Genomic DNA, 15,496 nt, shown 5'->3' with positions numbered 1-15,496 from the left:
GATGTACTTAATTAATGCCTAATGAGTTAGGTGCTACAAAATATTAATGACTCCAGCATTGTCTCAGCAGAGGGATGTTTATATGACACTTCCTGGCAAATTTCCATTATCGCTTTTGTTTGTCTTCCAAGTATTCAGAGTGTGTTAGGCATAAGTACAGCAGGATTAAACATTAGAGCCCCACGGCGTCTCCTGCTGAGGAATGACGAGGTGACATTCAGCGTTTAGTCGAGCCAAAACATTTAATATACATCATCATCATCATGGCAGGAGACATGCACTTGCAGCACTTCACACAGTGCCCTTCTTCTCTCAGCTGTAGCTCTCATTTTCAAAACACATACAAACTGTAAAATAATTTAAAACACATATTAAAAAAGGGGGGGTTACACTGCATTGTTTTTTTTTTTTTATACATGTTCATAATACCGTTTCATAGAATGTGTCACAGAAATTAGCTTTGAACACAGAGCAAACCATAGGAACTCAGGTATTACACCGACACTGTGCTTGTTGATAATTAGCAGGGAAACTGTGAACTGGAGACACCCGAGAGCGAATGTCACAGAGAGGACAAGCAGTGGAAAGAAGAGTTTGTCATAGGACGAGGACGAGGATGAGGAGGGACACAAAGAGGAGGAGGAGGGGGAGAAGAAGTATCTGTCCCTCTCCGGTGGAAAAACAATCCGCTGAAGGGCAGAGGGGTCGAACGCTAGGCGTAGAAGGTCTCTACTTTCACGGCCTGACAGAACATTGTCATGGAGAAGACCAGACCCAGGATCTGCACAGACACAACACATCAGAGATTAGTCAACTCTTCTCTGCACCATAATGGCTTGGCTATAAATGCCAATAAAAAAAAAAAAGGTTCATTTTCTCACAAAAATCTCATTACACTCATTCTGTGGAAAGCCATTACAAGAGAAGCAGACTGCAATTCTCATCGATTAAAAATCAGAGAGATTTGTTTCTCCAGAAAAACTTTGATAATGATTTTTTTGATGAAACCAATGGCTTCTCAGTCCAAGTCTTAAGTTTGCTCTGCCCCAGAGACAGCGGGCCTCCCCAGCTAAAGCTAGGAATACAGCTAGGTTTCATTTTTGCTTGTAGTCAGAGCTTCCTCCACCTGTGTGGAGGCCACCTCTCACTTTTTCACTGAGCAGGTCAGCCTTAAACTGAGCAAAATTACAGTTTAACAGATTCATTTGATTATTTTTTTTAAATATAAGTTTTTTTATGTGATTACTTAGATGTGATGAGCATTAACATACAAAATTTAATTCACCTTTAGTTATTTAAACAGCAATAATAAAGAGAGGAGTCCACTTTAAGGCAGATAAATTCCTCTCCTGTTTCAGCTCTCCATCCAGACTACAACACTGTTTTCTCCTCGAAAACAGACCTTTTTCTAAATTGGCCTCCGGAGTGTATAAACCTTAAAATGCCAGCTTTGTGTTTCAGTGCAAAGGGAGCTTTTTGCAAAACAATGGCATTCAGGGATTTCACTGTGGACTCCAACATGACAGAACTGCAGATGTGGGCATAAAACTTCTTTGTTTAAGGTAAACGGCTGTATGTGGACAAACTGTGTGTGTCCGAATACCTCTGTATTAATAATAATAATAATTCCAAAATTTTAAGAGTTTCATGTAACAGACTCCATCACAGATTGTAACAACTTCTTGTAAGCCGTCCTGTAGAAGTCTCGTTAAAAGCCCACACTTGAGTCTTCTGGGAATCCTGATGAAACACTTTCCAAATAGGGCTTCAAGTACTTTTGCCAAAAATTGTTATTTATGTGCTCGACCAAACACACAGTTTCCTCAGCACTTACTTAAAAGTCCATCTAAACCATTAACACTTCAGTAGACGGCTGATTGAATGCTGTTGGTCTGGGATGTTCAGATCAGGTGAGCATTTTTGTTTCCTGTGCAGATAACCCTCATGTGTTGTTCGGGACATTTTTGTCCTCTGAGAGAAATTTTTCTGTTTATTTTGGCCATAACTTTGTCAATATGTGGACAAATTGAATCATTTTTCCTCAATAAGCTTAATTTTACATAAATTTTGTTAATATGATTTTAAAATTTTTCATAGGTCAACGGTACACTGTGGGCAAATTTTACCCCCTAATGTGTTGTTCGGGGACAAAAACGTCCCCTAACTTTAACGGTTTTAAAAATATATTAGATAAATATTTTTTGGAAATTTTTTTGCATAGACCTTTTAATTAACTTCAGTTCTAATCAACAGTAGTGAAAAAATCATTTTCCCCCAGGATTTTAACCCTTTAATCACCAATTTTATAAGGGGTGGTGCTGAAAATTGAAAAACCACAAAATGGCTCATTTTTAATAGAAAAGGTGAATGTGGACTGGATTCTTTTTAACCTTTATTACAGTCTTGGTCATGTCAAACATCAGTAAAAAAATTGACTTTATTGCATTATTAGTTTTTGCACAGCACTGGATTTTCTTTTTTTCTCCCATTTTGTCCCATAGACTTACATTATAAACACACTTTTTTTGACTGCACAGCCATGGCACTAAATAATCATGCATTCTTGATTGTTGGTGGTTTACCCTGTTGGTAGGAGGTAAAATTTGTGATTTTTACAGTTAACAACTTAATTACCATATTAACCCTTTACCTGCAGGCCTGTGCTCATGTAGTGTAGTTTCTGGCTTAAGTATATGGAGTTATAGGGAGTATTTTAGCACATAATTGTGTGTCTACACACTGTGTGTGTATGTTAGAGAGGAAGTTCAAAAGAATCCAGTCCACATTCACCTTTTCTATTAAAAATGAGCCATTTTGTGTGTTTTTTTTTCAATTTTCAGCACCACCCCTTATAAAATTGGTGATTAAAGGGTTAAAATCCTGGGGGAAAATGATTTTTTCACTACTGTTGATTAGAACTGAAGTTAATTAAAAGGTCTATGCAAAAAAATTTCAAAAAAATATTTATCTAATATATTTTTAAAACCGTTAAAGTTAGGGGACGTTTTTGTCCCCGAACAACACATTAGGGTAGTGTTTGCGAACAATGCATGAGGGATAAATAAGTGATTCTGCTTCTCTGCTCTGTATAGAGCATTTGTTTTTATCCCAGGCGAGTGACCTTATAAATATACTGTAGTATGTGCTCCTGTATGGTGCATGCATGGAGCAGTAGATTGGCTGAATAAATCCCTGTGGTGTGTGCACGTGTCCCACTCTCTAACTAGTATGTAGATTAAGTAGATAAGTTAATAAAAAAAACCCAATACAAACAGTGGAGAAACCATTTGCAGTCCATGGGCTGATATTCAAATTTCATCCTCTCAGGGGGAATTAAATTCCAGGAAACCAGCAGGAACATCAGCAGCAGGTCTGGGTGCATGTTTTTTATGTATTATCACAGACCAATGGAATGTGAGAGAGTTGTGGCCTGAAAATCCCAATGCTGAGGCCTGAAAATCCCAATGCTGAGACTACACCAGGTGACCAAAAGTAAATGGACACCATGTGCGTCTTCAGGTGTAAAAGGGAATAACTTAATGCTAGATCTGCAGCTGATGATGATTGCATTGTTTAGTGATTGTCAATAATGAATCAGTCAATGTATTCTGCCTTTCCTGACCTCATCACACTTCATCAGACTCGCTTGATGGGCTGGATAAGGAAACAAACATGGAGACCACTACACACATATTGTCCATATAGTTTATTACAGCATCTCGGCAGCAGCCAGTGATGAAGTGGTGGCATGTATGTGGTCATTTCTGCATATATTTAGTTGTTTCTTTTAAATTGCACAGATGTGGGTGGACCACTGCACACACAGCCTCTCTCTTTAAAGTCAACAGCTGTTGGTGCTCTTAGAGTGAGTGGACCTTGCAGGTGCAAAACAAGGCTTGTGTTTACCGTGGTAATATTCACATGGATCTTCACGGACAGTTGTAAAAATAAAGCTTAACATTCCTCAAGTATTGTAGAAACACAAGTCAAAACAGACAATATTTTCTGTTATGATTCCATGAAGCCATTATAAGGTATTAGACATAGTTGACCAAGCAAAGCTTTGTAAGCTAAACCTCTTAAAGGGCCAGGGTGCAGGGTGCAGAGGGGCTATCTGAGCAGTAAAGTTCATTCATGTGTAATTATCTAGAGCTAGGTCCATGTATTTTAAGCTTCATGTTTCCTGTTTTGTGGTGGTAGTTCTAGTTTCTTGTGTGTTATGGTGTGTTACTTCCTGCCCTTGTATAGATCATATCGTTTTTGTTGTGTTTGTGTCATCGGCTCAGTTTAAACATAATTTTTGTGGGGTTTGTTTTTGTGTGGATTATCTCTTCGCTGCTAATCAGCTCTTTAATGTGAGTATTTAAATCGTTCCTTTTGTGGGTGAGTCCAGTGTCGACATTCTGCACCCTTGCTGGCAGTCTGCGGCGTCTTAAATGTGTTCTTTGTGATTTTATTCAGTTGTACAGAGAAGAATTTTCTCTGCTTTCTTTCTTCATGAATATGCTTTAATCTTTGTCTCCTTGACTGAATATAAAGATTTTTTTTTATGCTGTTGTATGTGAGCTGAAACGTCCATCAGCGATTACATCTTCTTTCTGCATTTTATTTTGCAGCATGTGAGGTTTTAGCAAAGGGCACTGAGAATCAAACGGTGACTAAAAGTGAGCCTGCAGCATCACAGAAGCTGCGCGTGATCGATGCTTTCAGGCACAGCTGAATTCTTCTCTTAGATTGTGGAAGCACATCACGTATCACTTGGCTGGCAAGGAGATAAAAGAGTTTTATGGAAAGTCAAACCTCTCTATGTGGTCTTGAGTGGTAACACAAGCAGCTTATTCGGGCCCCAGCTGTCCACAAAAAAAACCTGTGCTCCAAGCCTAATGCAAAGGCTGTATTGAATTTATTTATCTAGAAGTAAGAGCCTCTGTCTGGGGCTGTAGATATCAAGAGTTAATTCACACATATTCACTGACTGTAATTACCTGAGTAAGTGCTGTGCATAGAGCAAAGATCCAAAGTGCCACCAGGTTCTCATTAAGCCAGTCCTTTACCCGCTCGTAGCACGGCTGTGGAGACACAAACGTGAGCAAACATTAGCACATAGAAATATGCTTTATACAACAGGTTAAGGAGCCATTCACAGTCTCCTGTGTAAAGACAATATTCATAGTGTAAAAGATCCCCAACATCCTCTCCTCCTCTGATCTAATATTCTGGGGGAAAACTTCAACATTCAGACAAGTCCCTGCTCTCCTTGTCCGCCTTCAGCTGTACAAACAGGAGATACGTGAACTCAGGAGCTGCACATACACCAGAGGTTTCATTTAGACATGACAACGGCCCTGCATTTTTCATGTCTGACATTGTTTGAATGCGTTCTGAAGGCACTAGCCTCGCACTAGTTCCCAATTTCTTTTGTCTGAAACACATTTTCACCAACCAGAGTACATTTCAAAATCTCCTTTGAAACTGTAAAATGTTCCAGAGCCTGACAGGCACAAAGAAAAGAAAAGGTAATTATCACTAACAGAAGGAAGGAACAGAGAAAGGCCCTGCTGGGTCAGAGATGTAAGCAAGTAATGAAAAGGAGATGAGTTATCAAAGCAAAGGAAGTGGCTCTCTGAGAGCGGCTGAAAGCTGACATTAAAAAGTGATGCGAGTTGCTGTGAGGGCCACGTGGTGACAGATATGTGGGACAGATAGTGTGTCTTTCATTGGAAAAAGGCCATCTGACATAATGTATTAAAGGGAAAAAAGTGCTATCATAACACGCTACACTGCTGTTCTAATTAAATTATTAATTTCTGCCTTCCTGATTATGCCCTTTTTTTTTCCCTACATCAAGAAGCTGAGTCAGAGCCAGAGAAACCAAACACAATCCACTCTGCATTTCACTGCTGCTGCTGAGAAGCAGAAGAATATATATTTTTCTTAGCACAAAATATTTCTGTGCTGGATCAATATGGAAAGTCGTGCAGTAAAGCCCAAATTTAAGACCGCTTCAGTGTTATTTATCAAACGGCTCCCCAACTGCAAATCTCCTGGACCACAGCTCTGCATCTGAAAATAAATACATTTTTTTATTGTTTTACATCTTCTGCAGGCTTCCATAAAACCTGGCAGGGAGGGAAGCACATTAGTAAACTGGAGGTCACAGCAGTGTCACACCCACCCACCCAGCAGTGTCACACCCACAATCCTCCAACAACTTTGTGTAACAAAGTGAAAGAGCTGTAATCAATATTTTTATAAGAGCCAGCTACTGCTTCTCCCTCTACCTGCCCAACAGCATCTTCATCTGCAGTGCTGCAGGTTTAATTCCAGCTTGTTCCATTAGATCGGTGTCATCCCCAGACTAGGGCTGAACGATCTATCGTTTTAGACCGAAAATCGCGATCTCAGATGACGCGATTTTGAGATCGTCAAAGCCGCGATTTTTTGCACTGCTCCTAACTGAATCAGGTTTTGTTTTGTCAAATGCTACGGCTGAAAACGAAAAGAAAACGGAGGAACTGGTCCCTAAAACGAACTCCACCTTTATGTTCGGTGTTGTTTCTGCCGGCAGCAGCGGCGTGTCTTCTAAGCCTGTGTCTGTGTGCGCGCGCGACGTGAGTCGCAGTGGAAGGGCCGCGTGTAAATGCTACGAGCACGTACGCGCCCACCTCTCTGAACATTACCAGCTCCTTATATTCAGGTTCGCTGCTGTTGTGCCGTCAGCAGCTCTTCTACACCTGTGTGTGTGTGTGTGTGTCGCGTGTGTGTCGCATGTGTGTGTGTGTCGCGTGTGTGTGTCGTGTGTGTGTGTGTGTGTGTCGTGTGTGTGTGTGTACATCAGATGCAGACAGAGGCAGCAGCTAATGACGTCACCAAACAATAACGCAGGCATTTGATGAAGAGGCTCCATATGAGGACTCTAGTAAACGGTGGACAGAGCTGACAGCAGCAGCTCCGTTTGTCCTTAGATATGATTCCCATGAAAGTTTGATCATTTGTTCTAAATCACATTGAACTTTAAGAGTTACTTAAGTCTCAATACTGTATTTATTGTTTAACCTTAGGAGGCACACTTCAGTCTGTTTAAATGACTGTTGAATAATACTTTCCAGAACTACATTAGTCTTCTTTTAACCTATTTGAAATAAAACCTTATTTTGTTCTGTAATTGTTATTTATACTGAGTGCACGTTATCAGAGTTTACTTTTAGATCTACTGATAGTTTTTGAGAAGTGACAGAGTAGCTACCTGAAGTCATTTACACAGAAACATGTTTGACATGATTTGAAAAAAATCGTGGATGAAATCGAAATCGCAATATTTGCCAGAAAAAATCGCAATTCAATTTATTCTTAAAATCGTTCAGCCCTACCCCAGACTCTCTCTTATGGGGGTCCTCAGCATCAGACTGTAACTGCTGCATTCTCTGAAGAACATGGACTGTGGTGGTCTGTGCTTCATAGACTGCAGAAGCCAAGACCAGTGACTGTTAAAGCCAGTCTTTGGAGGACTTCCTGTTTATTGTGATGTTGCTGTTCCATTAGAAGTTTACTCTTATAAGCAATGAAGTAATCCCCTGATGCATCCTTTATTTCCAGGGAAAAGGACAAATTTGTCTTAAAGGGGGCTTCAGAGTGGGGCGTATGTCTTATTGCCCAACATTAGTCCTCAAATACATCTTTTGCAGAGTGCTGCTCCTTAAATAGGATGCATTGTGGAATTGTTGGTACTAGTGCTGGTAGAATTGAGTGCTTAAACCAAACAAAGAGAGGCATTGTGTTTTAAAACAGTAAAGAACGAACAACACTTGAGTACAAATAAATAGAGAGTTAAATCTGTTTCTCCTGGTTAAAAGTCCAGCATGTATCTCCACCACCCAAGACAATGACCTTGTTGAGGTTTGTCTCGACCTCTTGGGCTTATATGTGGGATGTAAATGTCATGCTGACCATGCATCCAACATGTGGGGAGATGGATGTGAGACTGCGTTGTCCTCTAGTGAGGAGCAGTGGTCTGTTGTATGGTGCTACATGTGTGACTAGGTTTGGACATTGCAGCACCGTTCACCCCTAGTGTAGAAGCATTTGCATGCTGTGAAAGTGTGTATGTGTGTGTGTGTTAAAATGTTTTGCAGTTCCTTGAAATGTCATAAACACAATGCACAGCCAAGACCAAGGTTCAGGTTGCTTTCTGAATGGTAAAATGAGGCGTATAAGCAAGCGCCTGTTTACAGATATGCAACATAAACATGTGTAGCCTTCACTTCTCACTCAGAACTGTCAGTGTAAAATCACTGCAGCAGGGCAATCCAGATTAAACTGGATGTTACTGATCAGTTTTATGGCAATTCTGTGTAGAAGAGCCTCTTTCACACTGCCTGCTCACCTGTTTCCACTCCAAATGAACAGCACACTCCTCCTTAGTTTCCCAGCTTCTCTCTGCTCTTGCATCATTTTTGTAAGCTTAAAGTGTTCATACTCACTGTGCTTTGTTTTTGTGGAGGTGCTGCGTGCATGCAGGTGTTATTTATTGTAAGATTAAAGCTTAAAACTGTGTTTGAAACTTGAAATAAATTAAGAAAATACAGCCTAGATTAATGATTAATGTGAGATTAATGTGTTGTCACATTGTCTGTCACATCAGGAAGGGCGATTGGTGGAATTCAGAGGTCGGCTTGAAGGCCAACGTGCTGTCACCTGGAGCAGGTAAATATGCAAAGCTTTGGAAAGTGTCTCTTTCAGGAGGAGTAATGGGAAGGCATTTTAAAAGGTTACTCGTTTCATTTCTGACAGTGAAAACAGCTACAGTTTGAGCTCAGCTTGGCCTTTCCACTGCTGAATGGACAAATGGAATGCAAACTGAGCGAAGGGTTTATGTTCAGAATGAAATGTTTCTCAAAGTCAAGGGTGTCTCTTCAGTAGGACACAATATACATCAGTACATACTGGTGTGGAGGATTAATGGTGATGAAGTTGAAGGTTTTTAGCTTTGTAAAGATCTTGTTTAACAAAGAGCTCATCCAAAATTAATAGAAAAACAAACTTGTGTTTTTACATATCGGCCAACCAGCCATGCTGCAGTTTAGTGTAACAGTAACCTTTGACCTCTGACCATCAAATTGTAGTCAGCCAAATTTGCAGAAAATTCCCTCAAGAGGTATCCTAATCTATAGGCAAAGGTGTGATTTTGATTCTAATCCTGGAGTCCAGCTGACCTAAATTTAAAGAATATGCTACAAGAACATCCTTCCTGAGTGTTGACAGGTTGAGTTATGGGCAAAAATATGACCTTTGACCAGCAAATCTAATTAAGGCCCACTGCAGTGCATTGTCTAGACATCAGCCAGCAAGGCTACACGAATGAATGCAAATGTCTTGACTTAGTCATCACACATTAATGGGCCTTTAACCTAATGGATCTCTCTGCTACTAAGTCTAAGAGAGGACAAGTCCTCCTCCTCCTCCTGCTGCTGTGGTCTAATCTGTCTGAGCTGCATGTGTGAACGTGACCCATCACACAATATCCGAGTCTCCAGGTTTTGACCTGAAAATCATGTGTGAAAAGGACTTACATTGGTCCTTGGATACAAGTGAACGTTTGCACCAAATTTAAAGACATTTAGTCGAGACACACTCAGGTGCCCTCCAGCCGTGACCGGAGGCTTCTAAATCCCATCGACCTTCCGTCAAGGGACACCAGCGTGGTGCGGCTTGGCCTCCGTCGTCCCTGTCAGCGGTGGCAGAGTTGTGTCTCTGCACCATCACCATAAAAATTCTCTGACTGATGGTCCTTCAGCAGGGACTAAATAACGTGTCGTTCTGAAAGGACCGACTTGAAAAATCCTTCTTTGACTTTGAGAAACACCTGCTGTCTGCACCTGTGGACATGATGGCGCCAGATTAAAGGTCCGTCCTTTTCAAGTGGAAGCAAAAACGTACTTAAGATTTAAAAAAAGGGAGTCGTTAGAGAACAGGTGAAACAAGGACAACAAATATTCACTGAATATTTCTAGAAGGATTTAAAAATCTGTCTGAGTACATAACACTGAATTTGTTCCACCTTCTGCAATCTATCTGTAAATACAAAATAAAATCATCCAACAAGGTGTGAAAAATCTTAAAAGAGATGCTCGACACACTCGATGTGCAGCTTCACACACCGTGACTCTTTCCACAGGCAACATCTGGCTCACTTGATATAATTTCTGAAATGGCCCATTTACCATTTTTTGTTGCAACGACTTAATAACTGCAGACGCTGCACAGAAAGCGATGCCATTACTGCTCATCATTATGATGCTCTGCTGGACAGCAGCAGTCTCAGTGTGTGAGGTGGCCCTGATGTTTGTTTTCTAATGATGATGATCAGCTTCAAAACTTGGTTTTAATTTCACTGATCATGCTGTCGCACCGTATCGTCTTCATGCTGAGGCCTTCATATCAGCAGTTAGCAGCTGTTTCTAACCATTTGAGACACCGTTGACCATCATGCATGGGTAAAAAGTGCAAAACTGTTATTATTTTAGGTGTTTTTGGGACACAACTTACATTATATGGTGTTATTGTCACAGCTTTAGATGTAAGTGTGAGGATGTTTTCAACATGGAGAGAAGGCATGAAGTAAAAGGAGGCTTGGAGAAACTTGAAAGCACTGATGAGGAAGTCTGTAAATGCAGAGACTGAACTGAGTTATATGGTGCAAGCACGAGTGGGATGGAGATCTGACGGTGTTCCCCAGAGAGGCAGCAGGAAAAATGGTAAATAGGCAAAATCAATTTTGACCCTATGTCAAGATCGGTCCATTTACTGTATTATCAATACTACACTTCTACTGATGGTTAATCAGCTGACTTTTGATGGGCTTTCGAATAAACTGTGATGATTTATGACTGACAGAGAGACTCTTACAAGCTGCATCTGATTGAACGAGGGCTTTAACTGTGGGGTGTCTGCTCCTAGAGTTCAATCAGCAGCGACGTCGTTTAAAATCTTTCTCGCAGCAAAATGCACTTCTGGAAACTTTGAGCAAGAAAAAAGTTGAGCTATTTTGAGTATTGAAAAGCTGGGCTTTAGGTTTAAATGCTTGATTCCTCTGGATGGCAGTGCTACCAGATTGCAAAACAAACAAATACAACCTCATGCGAACGATCGCATTTAACTTTTGTGCCATTGATTATTTAGCAAAAATGAAGCCAAAAAGGAAAAAAATGTAAAAAACTGCTTCCATAGGAGTTAATTTGGTGAGCTGCAGCAGGTGCTGCTGATCATCAGCCTTTAATGAATTGATCATCAGTAGGTGTGCAGACGTTTTAGCAGTTACTCTCAAGCATTCAGGTGTGTGCCAACACAATGCCAAGAGAAAAAGACATAAACTGCAAAAGCAATTATAAGGCTTATAAAACCATTTCCAATCTATTTGGAGTTCGGTGTTCTACATCGACTTGTAGAGTTTCTTGAAGATGTTTCGTTGCTCTGAGAGACCTGATGAAGCTGCTTGGAGAAGCTGCGAAATGTCCTGGGGTGATGGTTTGACCTTGTTTTGTGGGCACAGGACCTGAACACCTTGCAGTTATTGAGTCGGCCATGAATCCTCTGTATACCAGAGTGTTCTAGAGACAGATGTGGCTGTGAAGAATTACAAACCTCGGTTGCTGTGAAGACACGCAACCAAGGTTTGTAATGGCCTGGTCAAAGTCCAGACCTTAACCCAATGGAAAAGCTGTGGTGGGACCTTAAGAGGACTGTGCATGAGTGAATGCCCAAAAACCTCAATGAACTGAAGCAAAGCTGTGAAGAAGAATGGACCAAAATTCCTCCACAACAATATGAGAGACTGATGAAGTCATACACATGTGTTTCTATTTGGCTTCATGTTTGCTACATAAATGGTGGCAGTGAAAGAAGTAATATGTTGTTGTTGGTCTGAGGTTGTATGCATTTGAACATGACCGTTTCCTCACACTCTTCAGAAACCTTCGGGTAACATTATAGAAGTTTCTTTCATTTATTTACAGTCTCCCGTGTGGAATTGACTCACTTCTAGCTTTTGCCCCATTTTTCTGTGAGTCCAATCTCTGCCTGACACCCAAAAACATTGAGGTTTGTTGTGATAGACGAAGGCACAATTTGATGCATCTGCTGCCAAGAGGAGATCATTAGTCAGGAGGACTGATTGAACCCAAGAGACTAAAACTAGCGTACGGTTGTTTCAGACAGAAGTTCCCTTTTTTTACTTCTGTGTTAATTTACTGACTGCTGGGCCTCGTTGTGTTAATGACGAGTTTTTATGAGGAGTGTCAAGAGAGCAGGTGGCTGCTCCCGCGTGGCACCCTGATGATACTGTAAAGCATTCGGTGCTGCTGTTTTCCAGGGTGTTGAGCAGGTCACAAGTAGGCGGAGTAATTTTATTTCTGAATGAATGCGTAAGTAATGCCAGCTGTCCCTACATATTATCTCAACACACTCAATTACCTTTCTAGCACCAACTTCCAGTCCTGCTTAATTACATGTGGATTAATTTAATTTACATACTGTCCAAGCTGTGTGTTAAATATTCATTAAGACAAACCTGCAGAAGTGATGCAGCTTGTATGTTTGCCTGATGCAATCCTCTGCACAGCCTGTTCCTCACCACTAAAACACTCATCGACAGGCAGCCTCTCTCAGCCCGTTCTCTCCCCTTTTTTATGTGGTGTTAGCAGCAAAGTAGCTTAATTTGTAGGTCAGGATACAACATCTGTGTTAGCCCATTAATGGTCTTCCTGATGCACAGACTTAATAAGGTGCACCTGCGGTCCAAGACCTCTAAACCTGGATTTCACACCAAAGAATTTCATTAACATTTGACTCTCTGGTGTGTCTAAGATTACACTGCAGGCTAAAAGGAAAACAAAACTCAATGTACATTACAGCAGCTAAAAATCAAACATAAGACATTAATTATGCATTAGAAAATGCAACGTGTGTTGAATGCAACGCTCTCAGTCCTGCTGCATGCTGAGGTCGTAGGCGGCACAGCACGGGTTCAAAAGCAGCAGAGAGAATGATTGTTTAATTTATGGTGAGCTGTGTTTTATTTTTTTGTTTTTCGGCATGTAAAGAAAACTATGGATTAAGTAGTGTCAGTGGCTCTGAATGGATTCGGGTGATTCCTCATTACTTGTGTTAAATACTTCATTGTGATTGATCAGTTGTGCAGCCTATTGTCAGCAAGTAGAAATATAATAAGACTGATATTTCCGGGCTTTGGAATGGACCATTGTGTACTTGTTTGGTGCCCCCCTGTGGTCCTGTCTGAATAGTGAATGTTGCGTGCGTTGTTGGGGGTGAGTCTCGTCACCATGTTTATCCACATTTTGCCTTGAACTGTTGACCGTAAATAGAGATAGACCCCATGATAACTCCCCACAAGTGAGGCCCAAACATCTGGATCGCCCCCTTATGGCTGATTGCAGTATAGATCATAAACCCCACCTCTTACATTTTAGTGAATGGGACAGGGAGCTCGTCAGATCATTTTTCCAGAGATGCTCCATGTCTTGTAAACAAGTGTCTATTACAGTGATCTTAAATGGTCAACGCTTTTCAATATGTTTGTATTTAATTAGTTATTGTTGGCCAAAAGAGTAGGAAGGAGCATCATGCTCAGCAGCCAATTGAGTAGCCAAGCTACTGGCTCAACAACAACACAGAAGTGGGTGGGTGTTTGGGCAGAACAGCAACAATGCAGCTTCATCTTGATCTCTACTACACAGACTGAAAGATGGCATCTATTTCTAACATGGCAGCACCTCTAACTGAGGCGCCTCCACATTGCCCATCTCTATATACACAGCTTTAACCCAAACCAAATTCTTCACCTAAACCTAAGCTCGTTTTTCGGTGCATAACCTTAACCATGAATATTTTTAATGCCAAACACTAAACCTGAAGGAAAATGAAACAGAAATGACTCGTGGTGAAATCAGGAAAGCAAAGTTATACCCACCGTTGTCATGCCAGAGTCAGGTGACATCAGCCACATGCCCAGGTGTACCAGAGGATATTAAATCATAAAGTTTTGTGTAATATTGTAGAGCATTGTAATAAGCAGGATAAAGCCCAGTTATCAGGTCATTTTTGCAAATCTAACCCTTATTTGGATGCATTATTTGGAGCAGAACTGAAGAAGCCACTTGGGGGAGTGGCAAAACGTCTTCAAAAAACAATCCTGGAGTCCAGTTGCCTCGATTTAAACTCTTGGAAATAATTTTGACTCATATTTCTCACTGTCCACTCTCTAAGTCAAAGCGATGCAAGAAAGCCCCACTGCTGCAAGCATGTCGAATCCTGCCTGACAGAAGTGACGCTGCTGAGCACATCATTCTAAAAGTTGGAAATATTTTCAACTGGATGCACTGAAAGAGCAAAAAAAAATCCAGACAGCCTGCCAGGACAGTGTGTCTGCATACACGCCCATTTGGTTGTGGGTTGGCAGGTTAAATTGTATTATTTCATAGTTGATCGGGCAACTTGGCTGGCTTGCTGGCCCCAGGAAACCATCTCTGCTTTTTGTAGACATTGTAGTCCTGTTGGCTTCATCAAACCGTGACCTCCAGCTCTCAGTGGAGCAGTTTGCAGCTGAGCGTGAAGTGGGGCGGATGAGAATCAGCACCTCTAACTCTGAGGCCATGGTTGGAAAAGGGTGGAATGCCCTCTTCTCGTTGGGGACAAGTTGCTGTCCCAAGGGGGGTGGGAGTGGAGCGGGAGATCAACAGGTGGATCCGTTCACTGTCTTTAGTGATGTGGGCTCTACTTGTGGTGGACAGAGAGCTAAGACAAAAGGAAAAGATCTCAGTTCACTGGTTTGACCTATGGCCATGAGCTGTGGGTAGTGACTGAAAGAATGAAATTGCGAATACACGTGGTTGAAATTAGTTTCTTCTGCAGGAGCTCCATCCTCTGGGAGTAGCTGGGACTAGAGCTGCTGCTCCTCCACACTAAGGTGGTCTGGGCAGCTGGTTCGACTGAGGTGTTCCTGAACTTGTGGAGGTGGCCAGGGAGCTAGAGGTCAGGGTCTCATCAACAGATAGGCAGTAGGGAAATGGATGGATGGATGGATGGGGGGATTTATCTTGAAACTTGAAACTTTAGAAAAACAAAATCTGCGTGACTGATAAAGTTTGAGGAAGATGCAAATTACATGAGTTTCCCGTGGAAACATTAAACTGAGAAGGCACCAGGTGGTGGTTTTAAAATTCAGGAGAAACAGGATTGTTGGCAGGCATGTCAGGATAATGAAGACCCCTCCTCCTCACACTGAGATCCTACATCACCCTGTGCAGGTTAAAATCACTATAGCGGCCGGCTCTCGGCAAATTATCCCTCATTGACTCTTTTGCTCTTTCTGCTTTTTGAAAAAAGGAACTGTATTTAAATACCAGATATATGCGTGACTGCAGCACCATTCACATCCAATTACACGCCTGCTGAGCCTACTACAGCTGCACAGAGGTGTGAT

The 15,496-nt window shown here is 41.4% G+C and overlaps 1 protein-coding gene across 5 annotated transcripts in view; it reads right to left on the bottom strand.

The window, feature by feature from the left end:
- Positions 1-271: 271 nt before the first annotated feature.
- Positions 272-15,496, bottom strand: part of tspan4a (tetraspanin 4a) — a 145,853-nt gene continuing 130,628 nt past the window's right edge. For all 5 annotated transcript variants that reach the window (XM_028401897.1, XM_028401895.1, XM_028401898.1 and 2 more), the window contains 2 exons: positions 4,986-5,069; positions 272-781 (listed from right to left, as the gene is read on the bottom strand). In XM_028401897.1, coding sequence (XP_028257698.1) covers positions 713-781; positions 4,986-5,069 — 153 coding nt within the window. In that variant the 3' untranslated portion in view covers positions 272-712. The remainder of the gene's footprint in view (positions 782-4,985; positions 5,070-15,496) is intronic.

Source organism: Parambassis ranga, chromosome 3 (genome assembly GCF_900634625.1).
Source record: "Parambassis ranga chromosome 3, fParRan2.1, whole genome shotgun sequence".
Lineage (NCBI taxonomy): Eukaryota > Metazoa > Chordata > Actinopteri > Ambassidae > Parambassis > Parambassis ranga.
The sequence above is the reverse complement of the archived record's forward strand: the minus strand, read 5'-3'. Positions and strand labels throughout refer to the sequence as shown.